Here is a 16,564-nt window from a genome sequence, read left to right as displayed (position 1 = left end):
CATGCTCACAGCATCCAGGGATTAGGACGTGGACATCTTTTTTTTTTTTGTGGGGGGGGGCATATTATTCTGCTCACCCCGGGAGCGGCAGCCCCAGAGTCCCGAGGGAAAGTGTGTGAGCTGAGCTTTTACTCCCAGCCAGGTGGAAGGGAGATTCGCAAATCTAAAAGCCACACGTCCAGCCATTCCTGAGAAAACAACTTGAAGATACACCCCAGATGACTGAGAAATGACTCTTAAGGATGATGGTAAGAGTGAGTGAAAACCCAGTGAGTCAAGGAACTAAGAGTGCAGTTGTCTTTTTTTATGGAATATCTTTTTTAAGGATGTACCTTTCTTTGGGTACATCCCCAGTAGTGGGGTTGCTGGATCAAAAGTCACCTGCACTCAAATGTTTACAGCAGCACAATTCACAACTGCAAAGATGTGGAAACAACCCAAGTGCCCATCGATACATGAGTGGATTAATAAAATGTGATATGTATACATGCCATGGAGTTCTACTCAGCCACAAAAACAATGTTGATCTAGCGCACCTCTTGTATTATCCTGCGTAAAGCTGGAGCCCATTCTACTAAGTGAAGTATCACAAGAATGGAAAAACAAGCACCACACGTACTCATCACTAAATGGGTACTAATTAATCCACATTCATGTGCCCATACGGAAACAACATTGACTGGAAATCCAGCAGTTGGGAGGGAGGAAGGAGAGGTAAATTCACACCAAATGGGTACAATGCACACTACCTGGGTGATGGGCACACTTATAACTTCAACTCAAACTGTACAAAAGCAATTTATGTAACCAAAATATTTTTACCCCAGTAATATTCTGAAATAATAATAATAATTAAAAAAATAACCACAGGCGGGGCATGGTGGTGAAGGCAGGAGGATACTTGAGCTCAGGAGTTTGAGACCAGCCTGAGCAAGAGTGAGACCCCATCTCTACTAAAAATAGAAAAAATTAGCCAGGCATGGTGGCACATGCCTGTAGTCCCAGCTACTTGGGAGGCTGAGGCAGGAGGATCGCTTGAGCCCAGGAGTTTGAGGTTGCCGTGAGCTAGGCTGATCCACGGCACTCTACTCAGGGCAACAGAGTGAGACTCTGTCTCAAACAAAACAAAACAAAAATCCCTACAAAGAACTAAGAGACAAAACTGTTGGAAGTGTGGCAATGAAACTAAAGAGAGCTGTCAGAGACGACCGCTGAGAGAACACAGATGGAATATAATGATAATTTAAGGGCAGTTAGGTGGATCTAAAATCCTGACCACATGAATAAATATCAGAAATTAGAATGAGAGAAGAAGAACCTTACTAAACCTACTGAAGTTCTTGGAGCTCCTCAGGAGAGGATGGCCAGGGTGGCCATGCAAACCAAAAAGCGGAAGTCAGCGGGGATGCCCGAGAGCTCGGAGAATCTCGCACACGATCTTAGACCACGGCTAATCTGCAGGCCCTGCGCTGGCAGCTGACTTCCTGCTTCAGCTCCTGTATTTTCCTTTCTGGAGCTGCCTGTCAGCCTTGCCAAGCAGTCCAGATAAGGGTGACGTCAAATTCCTTATTATATTATTAAAACAATTTTGTTGTTGTTGTTTAAGAGGGCCATGGCTTGCCCATGCATCCCACTGGGAGATCCTTCCCAGGGGATCTCAGGAATCTCGGTCTGTGTGCAGAGAGCACAAACACACATCCCACCTATTTGCCTTTCTGGGGAGGCCAGCAGACCTAATATTTGATCTCTGGGCCGTGCCCATATGACAGGGTGTTCCGCTGGAGTGGGCTCTAGTCCCTACCCATGGGCATGAGTCACCCAAGTCTGGCTAGAAGAACACCGGCTTGCTGTTCTTCCTGGGTTTTGGAAATATCCAATAATTTCTACATAACCACGAACGATACCAGGCAAGACACAAATAAGCCATGAGTGCAAGCTCTAGAATGCCCAGGTGGACGCTTGCTTCTTCCATGCTCCGAACCAGGTCCCTTGGGTCCAGGATGGGGGGTGGGTGCCCAAGAAGCTCTGGGCTCTTCTGGAGAGGGAGGAAGTTTAAAAGCTGGGAGTATGAACTGGGTGTTCCGTCAAGAAGGTTTACTTTGGCTCCACCATGTATTTGTATAACATTAAAAAAATAGCATGTGATAATCTTTTCTGTATTTAAAACCTTTATTTTTTTCAGAGACTAGGTCTCGCTCTATTGCCCAGGCTGGAGTGCAGTGACGTGATCGTAGCTCCCAGCAACCTTGCACTCATGGGCTCAAGCAATCCTCCTGCCTCAGCCTCCTGAGTACCTGTGACTACAGGCACGCACCACCATATTTGGCTAATTTTTAAAATATTTTGTAGAGACAGGATCTCACTATGTTGTCCAGGCTGGTCTTAAACTCCTGGGCTCAAGAGATCCTCTTGCCTCAGCCTCCTAAAGTGCTGGGATTACAGGCCTGAGCCAACACACCCGGCCTTAAAACCTTTTTAATACCCAACTGACATGAATTAATATGGAACACTTAGAAGATGAGAGGCACTTTGAGAAGCACGTCTCTGGAACTTAAAGACAGGGACAAAAGAAACATCACGGGGACATAGCCAGCAAACTCCAGAGTGTGAACAATTCTGCAAAATGAAACAACTGGCTTTCTTCTGTAAGTAAGATTCAAAAGAAAAAAGAGGGAGATGGACAGAGATCTTATAGATTAAAAGAGACTTGAAGATACAGCAACCAAGTGTTAGGTACAGACCTTCTCTGGAGACATGTGGGGAAATCTGAGCACATCTTGGATATTTAATACTAAGGAATTACTGTAAATTATTTTAGATGTAATAAGTGGGTTGTGGGGGTAAAGAAGATGAGAGCAACAATAATACAAAAACAGGACATGGCAAGCTACCCTGCACCTCATATACACCTGCCGTTAACAACATGGATCTTCATGGCTGGGCACCGGTCTCAGCCTCAGTCTCCTCACCTGTAAACAGTGTCAGAAGAGTAGCCAAATGATGGGTTATCTGAGGACTGAATCAACAGAGACAGAGCCCCGAGGTCGTCCTCCTTGTGAATACAGGGATGGCTATGGAGCATTCCTGTGCAGGGCTGTGTAGGGTGCTGCTGACACGGCAGCGATCACAGCCAGTACTCCTGGGGGTGGGAACCCTCGGGAGACAGACGCTAAGTCAGTGACTCACCTGGAGCAAATAAGTGTTAAGGAAGGAGGTCCCTAACTCTGAACCTAACCCTAACACCTAACCCTAACACCAAACCCTAACCCTGAACCAAACCCTAACCTATAACCCTGACCCTAACCCCTAACCCTGACCCTAACACCAAACCCTAACCCTGAACCTAACCCTAACCCCTAACCCTGACCCTAACCCTGACCCCAACACCAAACCCTAACCCTGGCCCTAACCCTAACCCCTAACCCTAACCCCTAACCCCTAACGCTGACCCTAACCCCTAACCCTGACCCTAACCCAGGGAGAAGAGGTCCCAGGTGAGCAGGGTTGAGGGCCTGTGAGCCGCAGCGAAGCAGACTGCATAGCAGACACAATGGAAGACTTTGGGGATTATAAGTGGGGATGACCTGCTCCCCTTTAAGGGATGAATCTGGGGACCGTGGGGACAAAGGACAGCAGGGCAGTTAGGGTGGAGGCGGAGACGCCTGTGGTGTCCACCAGGAGGATGGCGTGCTGTGACCTGGGGCTGGCACTCAGGGTGGTGATTGGCAGCTGCATTTGGGACGTGGGCTGAGCCCAGGGGCTTGCTGACGTAAGGAGCACGGGTGAGACGGAAGCAGCGGGGACAGCTGCGATTCCCGGGCCTTAGCCTGGCGAGCAGGCTGCGGCCCAGATGGGGATGGGCCTTGGAGGTGGAGGAGGAATTTCACCCTGTGCTTCAGAGGTGCTGGGCTAGGGGTGACGACCTGACCCCCTGACCCCTGGGAGCCCCGCCTGGCTGCCCTGCCCGGGCTCCCACCCGCTGCCCTCATCAGTCCCACCCTCCAGCAGGTGGTCCTTCTCCCCCCCGCCGTGGCTCCCCGAGTGAAGCTCCCTTCTTCCTGGTTTGCAGGACGGCGGCCGAGGCTCAGCACAGCGGCTCAGGTGCCGTCGGAGGGACAGAGGGAGGGCCCCGCCCCTCTGAGCAAGGCCTCTTCGCCTTCCTTGCTTCTGCAGCTGTCCCTCCTTCCACACAGCCAGGGACGCAGCCGCGTCCTGGGGGCTCCGGGAACACAAGGCCCCCACGGGACGACGGAGCTGGCGCAGGAGGGGCGTCTGCCCCCGTGGGAGCTCACCCCAGCGCCCTCACTGCAGCACCCCGGGGGGAAAGGACACGGTTGAGTCAAGTCTATCCCAAAACGCCTGTCTGATGCCGAAGGCATTGATGTCCTGATCCCGTCCGCCTTCCGGTTTCTGATTCCGCGGCACGTAGCCTGTGCCCTCCGGGCAGGCAGGAACGACGCTCTGCCCTGTACGGCCAACAGCCTCCCCTGACCCCTCACACCTGCGACTCCAGGGACACATTTACGTCTGCCGGGGGCTGAGTCAGAGGCGAGGTGGCCTCCCCGTTCCTTGTTGCTAATCGCCCAAAAACGCTGCTAGGAGGGCCTGGGTCGGGGGGAGCCACTCAGCGCAGCCTGGAGGGGGTCGGGCCTGGCCAAGGGAGCGGGGGGCTCAGTGTCCTGGGCACAGCGTGCCGGTCTCGCAGGCCTCACGGCCACATGCCTTCGTCCCCCAGCCTGCCAGGCTCCAGGCCAGCTGGTTTGTCCCTGCTTTGATGGGGAGCAGTGACAGGGGTGCCGGCCTCACATGTGGGGAAGGTGCGGGCGTCACCGCCAGACCCTGCCCGGCAGCTTCCGAGTCGGCAGACGCTCTCACCTGGCGAGCAGCAGACCGAGCAGCGCCCATCGGACACACATTCCTGCTAATTCTGTCAGTTTTAAAAGAAGCACTTTTTTTTTTTTGGTCTGGCTGTTTTCCAAGGTGCGTATTTGGCGAGTCAGCTGTTGGGGAAATCGGCCCCTTGGCCAATCTGCTTCCGGGGACCGGCCTGGCGTCCACGTATTGTGCCCACCATGTTTCCTGGTTTCACAGTCCCCCCAGCCCCATTAGTTCTGTCCTATCGACGACCGAGGTGGGTGTCCCCGGGCTGGGCCACCCACGGGCGTCCCCCTGGGAGTTGGTCAAATGCACCAGGAACTCAGCTGGACACTCTCGAACTGCTAAGTTTGTCACTGTCACCCACTTACTGGTCCCTTGAGGACCAGTTTCCTCATTCAGCTACTTTTGAGTTAGAGATTAAAGAATCAGTGACTGGAGCAAGACTGAGGACACTGAGGACGTCACCCAGCACCACGGCCGCTGAGCCGCCCCCGAGAACGGGCCCTGGGGCAGCAAGACGCGGGTGAGTGTTTACGCTGAAACTGGACGAGCAGGTTGACATCGGGAAAGGACTGGGGAGAAGCAGGGTTACTATTTGAGAAATCATCCTCAGTTTCATAGTGGCTCCTGGCATTGATGTTTTAGCTGACCCCGTGCGGAGCCCGAGCTGGCCCTGAGCACCCAGTCTTTCCTCCCCGCTTGTTTCAACCGTGCTCTTCCGGGTGCCGACCCTGCCCAGTGTCAGGGAGCTTGAACCCACGTCTTCCGGCCTCACGGTGCTCACCGTGCTCGCGAGGGCCTCACGACCAGGGCCGGGGCCCCTGCCGCTCCCCTGGGGTCCCCAGGGACCTGTGAACAGGCCTCTCACGGGTAGAGGCAGCTCTACCTTTAGTAGCATATTTAACCAATGGGACAATCAACAAGAGACAAAAGCAAACAATAAGAAACTAAAAACCCCATCAGCAACCCCCCACGAGGCACACGAGTCTTCATCTCCCAGAAGCGTGCCACCAGCGAGCCCTGCGTCTGCACACGGAGGACCTGTCCCTCAGCACCACGCGGGCTCCCGTGTTCTTGACTCAACATTTCCCCGATCCAGCCTCTCCGCTCTGCTGTCTCTCTGCGTGCCTGCATTTTCAGCGGTGCCGACCGCACGCCCCACTCTACCTCTTCCCTGCACATACGCATTTGGGGCTTTAGTAAGCCCACCCCGCAATCACAGGGCCGGAAGCCTCTAGAAGGTGGAAAAGGCCGGGAGCCTGTGGCTGGAAGGCAGCCCTGCAGACACACCTTGATTTTGGGACTCCTGGCCTCCAGAACTGTGAGAGAGAGAGATTTGTGTGTTTTAAGCCACTAAACCTGCAGTTTCCAAATCACAGGTGCAGCAGCCCTAGGAACCTGACACAGACACCACCTCCGCAGTGACAGCTCTCACGGTGACAGCTCCCCCAAGCTCCAGGCCAGCGTGTGTGTCCAGCTGCCACTCACACGTCCACCCGATATCTCACGGGCAGCCTCACTCCAACACGCCGGAAACCATTTCTCGGCTTCCCCCGAAGCTGTCCCACTGGGGCCTTCTGCCGCTGAGCCGACCTCAACTCCAAACCCTCAGTCACTCAGGCCACGGCCTGCAGCTGCCCCGGGCCCTGCCGTCCGGGCACCCCACAGCCAGCCCAAGCTTGCTGGCCCTGCCTGCAAAGTGCCTCTGCCCACTCCTCAGGAACCTACTCGCTGCGGCTCAGGTCGAAGGCCTGCGGCGACTCAGAGGAAGGCCAGAGTCCTGTAAAGCTCTGCAGGGACCCACGTGACCGGCGCCAGCACCCCCATCACACCTCTGACCGCCTGCCTCTCCTCCCGCTGCAGCCACGCCGGCCTGTGCCCGCCCGGCACGCCCAGGCTCCCTCTGCCCGCCACGGGGAGCAGCCGTCCGCCTTCCCGGGCTACTTCCCTCACCTGGAGTCTGTGTTCACACGTCCCCTGCTCAGTAGGGGACCCACAGCAGATGCCAAGGGACGCTGACAAGGGGCCCGCTGGGGAGACAGGCCAGAGGTTCGGGGGCAAGGAGACGGGCGGCAGAGTTGGGAGTGGATGACAACAGGCGGTTTAGCTCGGTCATGGGGCAGAGTGGCACGAAACGGAGCTGGGGTGACCCACAGTGGAGATGGGGGTGCCACCTGGCACCGATGAAAAGAACCCGGCGGAAAGGCAGCCTCTGTCCCAAAGCCCTTTGCCCCAACGTGCTGGGTGTTTCAGGACGGCGTGGAGACATTCCGCATTTATCACCTTTTGCTCTCCTGTATTCTTCAGACGTTGTGGCCTAACGATCACCTGGCCTAGGAGATGTCACCCCAGCTAGAGGAAGCTGCAAGGAAACTATTCGGAGAACGACGGAATTGCTTGCTCGGAAAGAGCGACGCCCTCATTTTCATGACCAGGAAACCACGGCCGGAGAGTAGAACTGTGCCCCAAATCCTGCCTTCCCGTCCCACCCTCCTCGCCCCGCAGCCCCTGCTGCCTGTCCACCCCCGACAGCACCCCCGCTGATGGCCCTCAGGGGGACGTCAGGGACCCCGTGCTCCGGGGGCTCAGCCCAGTCCCGCACACTCACTCTAGTCTTTCCTCCTCCTTCCTTCGAAGGTCAAAGTCGCGCTGGACGACTTCCCAGACGTGCTTGGCCTCTTCGTCAGTGAGCTCGGAAAGATCCAGTTTTTTCCCCATTTCTGCCTCGTGTCAGGGTCACACCTGGAACATCACAGGATCACGAGAGGTCAGTCCCGGGAGGCCGTGGATGCCGAGAAGTCAGAAAGTCAGAGGCAAAACAGAAAGCGGCCGAGTCCTCTAACCGGGCACACGCCGGTCTGGAAACCTGTGTAGTTTAACACGTATTGTGTAGTTTAATGAATTTAAGTATATCTATGTATAAAACCCCCAGATTTGAATTTTAGAAGGGATCAACTTCCCGCCCCAGAACACACACACTCGGCCACGGGTCCCCCACTCTCTTTCCCTGTGGGACGAATGTCGAGGATTTCCCATTGAGCCGCACGGCTCCTTTCCCCAAGCCAGGGCCGCAGGTTGCAATGGGACCCGCAGAGGTGAGCTGGAGGGGGGGGTGCTCCATCCGCAGGGTAGGAGGTAGGGCTCCTGGGAGAGGGAACAGCAACAGAAAGGAGGAAACCTCACAGCAAGTTCATGGCCTTCTATGCATTCCCCAAGCCCCCCTACGGTGGGGGTGCAGGCTCTGCTGGGGCAGGGGTGCCTCAAAGACCGACTCCCTATGTAGGAGGGGTAGGGAGACTCCGCACCATCTGGAAGGTCTTACTGTCCTCTTAGCTTGGGGGGCTGTTCAGGTTTGCCACGTGGTGGGGCAGCTCTCGGGGGAGGTCATCCTGAAACCACCCCCCGCCCCTAGTATGTGGAAAAATTGTCTTCCATGAAACCGGTCCTGGTGCCAAAAAGGTTGGGGACCACTGCTCTAGGAGACTCATCCACTTGGGTGGGGGGAGAGTCACAGAGGGGCTGTGGGTGATGGGTGTGAGGTGGGGCTGTGATGCAGGGGTGGTGGCTGAACAGAGACCACAGATCCTCTTGCTGCCTTTTCACACGGTGATATTACACAGCCTCACAGCTCATGCCGGTGTGGACATTACTACTGGGTATAAAATCGGAGGCATGAGGGCATCACTACTGGGTATAAAATTGGAGGCATGGCTGTGGCAGGGAGGGCCTCGCCCCCAACGTGTGCATGTTGGGGATGATGCATGACTGTGCACACTCCCCACAGAGGACTTCCCACTCCTCCACCCATCACTCCCTGCTCCCATCCCTTTAGCAGTTCTTTGTGCCTCCTGACAGCTGGAGATGCCCCATTAGTTATTGTTAAACGCCGTGAGAACAGCGCCTCTGTCTGTTCCCAGCACGAGCGGGGGGTTTCTGTGCCCCAGCTCTGCAGTGTGCAGTGGGCCATAACTCGAGGCCCTCAGCCAAGAACGCTGCCACTCTGGCCAGACCGGCTCTGGGGAAGGTTTTATCTGGGTGACTGCAAGTTCTGTTGTGAGTAACTGAAAGTTTAAAAACCACTACAAGTCTTCCTTGAGGACATTAACTTGTTTTCTCAGGAACATCTGAGAAGGGGTCCAATCTGTCTGCTTTTAGTGGGAAGCCTTAAAACCAATGAAAAGACTCAACTTGGCTTCTGAATTCTGAGAAGCTCTCCCCCTCACGCTGCTGGCCATTTGGAAGCATTCATCGTGAAAATGTCTAACAAAACTGCCTCTGTGCTAGAAATGTACTTCGATTTTGTTGCACAAGAGGTTAATTATGGAAAGTGACATTTTCTGGGCAGATACCACTTAAAATAAAATTTCTACATAGGTCCCATGGAAGTCAACCAAAATATCCCCTGGCTTGTGCATTAAAACTGGTAAAAAAAATAACTGCATGGATTTTTTGCGCCCACCCCTCAATACTTCCACTCTCAAACACAATTCTGGTTGTTTGTGATGCATTAAGTGGTTCCCCCATGTGCCAGACGCATGTGACCTCTTCATTTACGGTTGGATTTAGAGTCTGGACAAGCAACATGACAACAGAACTCATTCTTGATGTTCCCCTGCAGCACTTAGTTTCTGGTTTCTAAAAAACTGGAACAAAAGGTTCTTATTTGATGGATGACTAGAAGTTATTCATTTTTATTTTTCATTATTTTTGAAAAAAAAAAAGCCTATACCATAAGGACAGTATTCATTGAAATTCTATTTTCAGAGTGGAGGAACAAACAGCATGACCGTCAGCTGAGCAGTTACCATTCCCTCTGTCCTCCTAAAGCAGGAGTCAAAATTCCAGGCCTGGCTTCAAGAAACTTAAATAGTGAGGTCTTGGGGGGGGGGGGGGGAAGCAAAACAAAAGGAGAAAGTGCGCTTTTCTTACCATGTGAGCTTAACTCCCTTAAAGCACAGTGGGTGCCCAGTAAGCGGACCGGACACCCCGCCCCTTCCCCCACCCCGTCTAAACCTGCTTCTAATAAGGGTAGTTGCTCGGCTTCTCAACCCAATAGCAAAGACAGCTGAAGCAGGGGACGGGAGAGAGAGCAAGGGGCCAGGGGACGTGCTGGACACGAGGGGTCTGCAGGCTGGGGCTGGGGGAGGCACAGGCTGGCGCTGGCCTGCAGAGAGGCTGGGGACGGAACACGCGGGCCGTGTACGGGAGCCGGCTCATGCCCCCCACGAGTCTCCAGGGGACACTCAAGCACAGTCTCGGAGGCTGCAGTAAGGACCCTGCGTTCAAGAAAACGTGCTCACTATGCTCAGTTTGCTAGGGCCTGGAATTCTGCGGTGTGGATTTCGGAAAACAAATGAACGCCATCTAACAATTAAGGACAAGTCAGAAGCCACTTGAAAAATTACGCTCCAGCTAACTGTTAGCTCTGGTCCAACTTCCTTGCGAGCAGGAGGCGCAGGGAGAGGAGGGCTCCAATGTGGCCCCTTTGCAGGCTGCGCCCTGCAGCCCTGGGTGGGGCTTCCCAGGGGAGCATGCTCCCGGCCAGCCAGGGGTTGAGAGCCAATGGCCCAGAGCATGGATGTTATCTACTGTGACTCAGTCTTCCGGTTCAGTGAATTAATGCAATGCGGGCCTAAAGCCTCTAAAAAACTACCTCTAGAAAATGATCCAAAAATCTAATGGAGCATACGTTTGACTTCAGCATTTAAAATGCACAAACCGAAAGTCACTGGCATTTTGGAGACGTGTTGCTAGCCGTCCCTCCCAGCCTGTCTCAGATCAGTGCACTGATGGGGACACTCGGAGTGTGGTGAGGGGACAGCCCCTTGGCCAGGGACGGCCACAGCCTGTGGCAGAGTCAGCTCCTCCCCCATCACGCCGCTCTGGTCACCCCCCAGGTCCCCATCTCACCAGGTCCCCTCCATCCACACAGTCAAGGGGGACACGGGGGCAGAGAATGGGCCAGACCCACGGAGGTGCAGGGCTGCTCTGTGCCCGCCCTGGCCGGGGGGCGGGGAGCTGCTGGCGGCTCCACCTGCTCCTTGCTCCATTTCTGTAGGTAACGCCTCCTCCTGAGGCCCCTGAACAAAACACTCCCACTTTGCGCCTGCTCTACCGCATGCATTCTTTATTTTTATTGATTTTTTTCCATGCATACTCAAGTCCCATCTACTGCACGCATTTAATCATATCTTAAATCTTTGAGACCGGCAGCGTTCCCCAATCGTTTAGTGGCCATGGGGGAGAAGGAGGTGACACAGAGAGGGACAAGCAGGCAGGGGAGAGGGTCTGGCTTTGGAAGACGGGCGTCCCAGATTCATACCACTGAATTTCCGTGGTGTGCTGTCTTTACCCGTAAGAGATTTGAATTCATATTTTGGCCAAATTGAAGGGACACTGGGCAGGGATTCTCCTAGATGAAGACTTGGCTTAATCACCTCTTGGGCCAACTGCCCCTGGGAACCCTGGGACAACAGTGACTGTGGGTGGTCACTGGCCTGGGCAAACAGAAACTGGAGAGCAAGTCACTGTTCCTCGCAGACGCCCCACCGGCAAGGGCAGGGTGCTATCTGACTCAGCCCCGGCGTGCTGATAAAGGGTGGGCAAAGGTGCCAGCCGTGCTGCCCTCTGCCTTGACCTTTTGTGGCTGTTTCCCAAACGTTGTGGCCTGAGTCGGCTCGAGTGGCTATTCTGTGGGCAGGGCCTGCCACCCACGTAGGGACTGGCCCTCCAGTCCTCACCAGGGGCTGGGCACATTTGCACCTGGAAGGGCCACTCTCTTCCCTGAGTGTGCACCTGGCACACCTGTGGTGTGGTCACCACGCTCTGGAATGGCTCCAGCAGCAACGGCACTGGGCAGGCGTTCCGCCTCTCCACAGCCTCCCCCCCACACACACCTGCCCATCCTCTCTGCCTGCCCAGCTCTCTGGGGCATTGTCCGTAAACCTCATCATGTAATACGTGGACATGGGTTTGCCTCTGCTCTAAAGCCTCGGCTCTAGTCCACAGCAAGGACAGGTCCCAGGGGAAGCTGCAGAAAGAGGACAGGGCTGAGAGGCGGGAGCTGGGTGCCCACCCCGGTTGGGGCACAGCCAGGCCTGCTGCCGGGACAGGCTCCCCTCCTCTCAGGGTCTAGTTCCCCATCTGCCCCGGGGACAGGGGTTGGGCTCCACGACCTCCGACCTCTCTGGCCCTCTCCAGCCCTGACGATGCCAGGCGGTTAGAATTAAGAGGGGGGTGAGGGTGGGTGTAGTGGGGAGGGGTGGGGGAGGGATCTTCCTCCAGAAGTTGCTTCTGAAATGAACGGCAGGTCAGCCCTGGAAGGCTGCCCCGACCACTCAGACTGGGGCACGCTTGAGCCTCTACTGCACTGTCATTAAAGGCACCAAAGTCACTTTCCCATTAGCCTATAGAGGGTTCTGGAACACCCTTCTCCATCCCCCAGAGCCCACCAGGCACAAACTCAGCTTGTGTTAGGTTTTCAGAGTCACTAACGCCTTAATAAGACCCACTGACTCCTCATCTGTATGCCCGGCACTATCCCAGATCCTTTGCATGCGACCTCAGGGAATCCTGTCAGGCACTGGCTGTTGTCCTCAGTGTCCGGATGGGACGCTGAGGCTGAGCGCGGTCTGGGAGCACAGCGCCCCACGGCTGGTGCTTAGAGAGATTGGGGTGGGGAGGGGGCTCTTGCTCGGGAAAGCTGCGGCCTTGCTGAGGCCAGCTGTGTCCCGCCCACAGCCAGGTGGAGGGATGGGATTCTTGGGACTGACACATCCCTGCTGAGCCCGAGGTGCCAACGCCGCACCTGCCAGCCCGGCCTTTCCCGAGACGCCATGGCTGCGGGCAGTGCCAGCCCTTGCAAAAGGCTCCTGGAGCCTACATTCCCCCCATTATCCACGGCCCCAGAAAGACATAAGGGACAATCACAATACATCACACAAGGGCATGTCAAGGCCCCCACCCAAGTTTCCCGTGCAAGTGACAGGTGTGGGGGATTTGGTATTTAGCTGAGGTCCGTGGGAAACAGCGTCTAAGCCTGTCCAATCTTTGGGGGACCTGTAAGAGAGATTCAGCCCCTGCAGGGACCGGGGGCCAGCGGGGAGGAAGCCCACGGCTGCCCAGGTCGGCCCTAGAAGTCACCCACAGAGCCTCCCTGCATCTCTACAACAAGGTGGGAGGGCACAAGGAGCCTGTTGGCAAACAAAAGATTATTCCAATAAAACTGGGGCTTTTAGAGGCCCAGAGGAAGCCAGGACCCTTCTCCCACGCCAAGGTCCTCCCCACCCCTCCGGAAAGGGGCTCTGACTGCCAGAGCAAGTCTTCCCCAGACAGCCCTGGGCCCCTGGGCGTCCAGCCCAGTCTCCTTGGAGGTCCGCAGCCTTAGCTCCTGCTGCACTGAGCCCCTCAATGGGCCTCTGATTAAAACAAGCTGTTCTGCCCAAATGGGCTGGGGGTGGGGCAGAACCCAGACCCCTGTGATCAAGGTAACCGGGTGAAGCCTGGGGCTTGGAGTTCCATGGCTGAGGCGCTCTCCATCCCATCCCGGACCAAAGCCTGGCGGTTGGGGGTGTTTCCACAGCGTACTGTCCCCCAGCCTGGGCGCACCCCAGCGCCCCCTTCTCCACGCACTCACCGGACCTTCTCCCCCGGGGGACGCTCAGTCCCTGGCCCAGCCCCAGCGCTGCTCTCTCCAGTCCTGCGAAGGAAAGGAGGGCGACAAAGCAGGGCGTAGGGTCGCGGCGCGTTGGGGCCAGGCAGGGCGATGGGGCCAGGCAGGGCGCAGGGCTCACGGGGTCTGGCGCGCTCCTGACCTGCGGTGGTGGGGCGGGCAGCCCGCCAGGTCCTGGTGCCGCCCGTCTGCATCACGTGGGTGGGTTGCGCTCCGCCCAGCTCCGGGATCACCCGGCACCTCGCGGACTGGGCCAGGCGGAGGGCGGAGCGGACACCCTGGGGCGCCCGCGCGGGAGGCGCGGGTGCTAGTGAGAGCCCCTCGCTCCCCGCCCCCAAATCAGTTTTGGGGAGAAAGGCGGCAGGGAGGGAAAGTTGAGCACACACCTGCGAGTCAAGCAAGTTTGCAGCGACTTTGCCAGAGTGGTGTGGCCTCCACAGCCCTGCTCTCGGCACCCTGGGACCCGCTTGCTGAGCGCGCCCTCGGAGCGCAGCGCGCAGTGCCTCCTAGAACTCCCATCCTAACTCTGCAGGGAGAATGCTGTTTACTCTGGCCTTACGGGTGGGGAAACTGAGGCTCAGAAAAGCGCCCTATCCAAAGCCACTACCTAATAAGCAGGAACACCAACTAGTAAGTGGGACTGAGTCAGGGTTTCCTGCTGCAGACCACGTGCCCCTCACCACTTCTGTTCTGCCCAGGCAGCAGGACCAGGACGGCGCCACAGCAGCCGGCAGCCTGGCCGCGGGGAGGGGACCCAGGCCTTGCCTGCCAGGGAAAGTCAAGATCCGCGCAGACGGGGCAGGGCGGTGTGAGGACCCAGGACGCGGTGCCCGGGAGCGCCTGGGAGCCCCGCCCTGCTGCGCCTGCGCCCTCTCCCAGACCTCAGGGTCAGCCTCTGGGCGCTCAGGGGAGCTTCAAACCCAGCGGGTCCCAAGCAGAGCCGCCGACTCCAGCCCAACGGTCCCGCTTGTCCTTCTGAATTCCCGTGGCTAGGAAGGGAATCACCATCTTCCCTCTTCCTCCCCGGCTGGGAGCATCAGAGCATTCCCCCAACCTTGTCGTTTTAAAATGATCAAACACAAGGTGCATCCTTTTCTCCAGGAACTACTTTCTTTCTTTTTTTGAGACAGTCTCACTGTGTTGCCCGGGCTAGAGAGCCGTGGCGTCAGCCTAGCTCACAGCAACCTCAAACTCCTGGGCTCAAGCGATCCTCCTGCCTCAGCCTCCCGAGTAGCTGGGATTACAGGCATGCGCCACCATGCCCGGCTAATTTTTTCTATATGTTTTTAGTTGGCCAATTCATTTCTTTCTATTTTTAGTAGAGACAGGGTCCCAATCTTGCTCAAGCTGGTTTTGAACGCCTGACCTCGAGCGATCTGCCCGCCTGGGCCTTCCAGAGTGCTAGGATTACAGGCGTGAGCCACCGTGCCCGGCTGGTAATTCTTAATATCTACAGTTGACATATATGCAATACATATTTCTGACAATATATAAATACCATTGTACAGACATACATATCATTGTACATACATACTTACACAAATATATCTGCAGAAAAAAAATCCTAAAATTAGAATTGCTGAATCAAAGGATGTACACAATTTTTAAGAGAAAATTCTAAAATTAAAAACATTTAAACCCCAGAAACTGGGGAGCCTGAGGAGGGAGGATTGCTTGATCCTGGGAGTTTGAGACCAGCCTGAGCAACATAGTGAGACCCCATCTCTACAAAAATGACAGAAATTAGCTGGGCATGGTGGTATGTGCCTGTAGTCCCAGCTTTGTGGGAGGCTGAGGTAGGAGGATCCCTTGAGCCCAGGAATTTGAGGCTGCAGTGAGCTATCACTGTGCCACTGCACTTCAGCCTGGGTGACCAAGTGAGACCCCTGTCACCAATAAATAAATAAACAAATAGATTAAAAAAAAATTTAAGGTGTTGAAAGAACTTCAAAGTCACAGAAAGTTGCAAGTATGGTACAAAACTTCCCCTCCCCCCAACCATTTGTGATTAAGTTGCTGACATGATGCTCAGTTTAGCGTGTATTTTATATATACAAGGACAACCCTCCATAAAATTGTAACTGAGCCATCAAAATTGGTAAATAATACATTGCTATTATCTAATCATCAGTACCCTTTCAAATTTTGCCGATTTTCTCAATGATATTTCTTACCGCCAAAGGGTGTGTCTCCTTCAAATTGTCAATTCCTCAGTCTTTCTTTGACTTTCACAGGTTTGTCATATTTAAGTATTACAGGCCACTCATTCTGTAGAATGCCCCTAAGTTTGGGTTTTGCATCTTGGGCAGGCACCTCCCGAAGCCAGGCTGGGCTCTCCCGCTGCACGCTGCCAGGCGGTGTGTGAGTTTGGGTGTCCTGTTACTGCAGGTGCTCGCTGAGGTCTCTGTGACAAGGTGCTGTCATCAGCCTTCTCCATGGTCAAGTCACTCCCTGCCCCTTTGTCATCAATAAGTGTTTCGGGGGGAGGGGTGCATACATTTAAAAATGTTCATAACCAGTGTCACCTGGTGGCAGAGAATGGGTTTCACGCTGCTGTGCTCCTGCTCCCCGCTTCTCAGGCTGCCCGCTGCCTGCTGGGGTGCCCTCCCTGTAGGCCAGGCTCTGCGACCTGCCCTTGCTTGTCCACCTCCCTGGGGCTGCTCTCTCTTTTTCAAGACTTCGTGGTTCCATCCTGTGTCTCGCAGAGGAGGAAACTGAGGCCCAGGGAAGGGGTGGTGTTTGCCCAGACCTCATGCTGAGTTAGAAGCAGCTCGTCTCTGCAGCCCTGGGCCTCTCACGGCCTGAGCAGAGCCCTGGACAGTCTGGGCTGGCAGGTGGGCACCAAGGGCAGCAGAGGACCCCTGCCTACTTCCTTGTCTTACTGGTGGCTGTCTGGAGACCCTGCCTTTGCTGGGATTTAGGGGCAGGCAAGGGAGGGGGGACAGGGTCGTTCCCTTGGCCATGCCAGCAGGATCTCACTGTGGAAGACGGGCCTCAGGGAGGCACGTTTTAATT

The 16,564-nt window shown here is 55.5% G+C and overlaps 1 protein-coding gene across 2 annotated transcripts in view; it reads right to left on the bottom strand.

Annotated features, from left to right (window-relative positions):
* Positions 1 to 13,714, bottom strand: part of MLPH (melanophilin) — a 54,329-nt gene extending 40,615 nt beyond the window's left edge. For both annotated transcript variants that reach the window (XM_012755708.3, XM_012755712.3), the window contains exons 1-2: positions 13,514 to 13,714; positions 7,487 to 7,620 (exon numbers count right to left, since the gene is read on the bottom strand). In XM_012755708.3, the coding sequence (XP_012611162.2) occupies positions 7,487 to 7,596 (110 nt within the window). In that variant the 5' untranslated portion in view covers positions 7,597 to 7,620; positions 13,514 to 13,714. The remainder of the gene's footprint in view (positions 1 to 7,486; positions 7,621 to 13,513) is intronic.
* Positions 13,715 to 16,564: the final 2,850 nt, after the last annotated feature.

The sequence above is a fragment of the Microcebus murinus genome, chromosome 8 (assembly GCF_040939455.1).
Source record: "Microcebus murinus isolate Inina chromosome 8, M.murinus_Inina_mat1.0, whole genome shotgun sequence".
NCBI classification, from domain to species: Eukaryota; Metazoa; Chordata; class Mammalia; order Primates; family Cheirogaleidae; genus Microcebus; species Microcebus murinus.
This window is presented reverse-complemented; position numbering and strand designations above follow the sequence as displayed.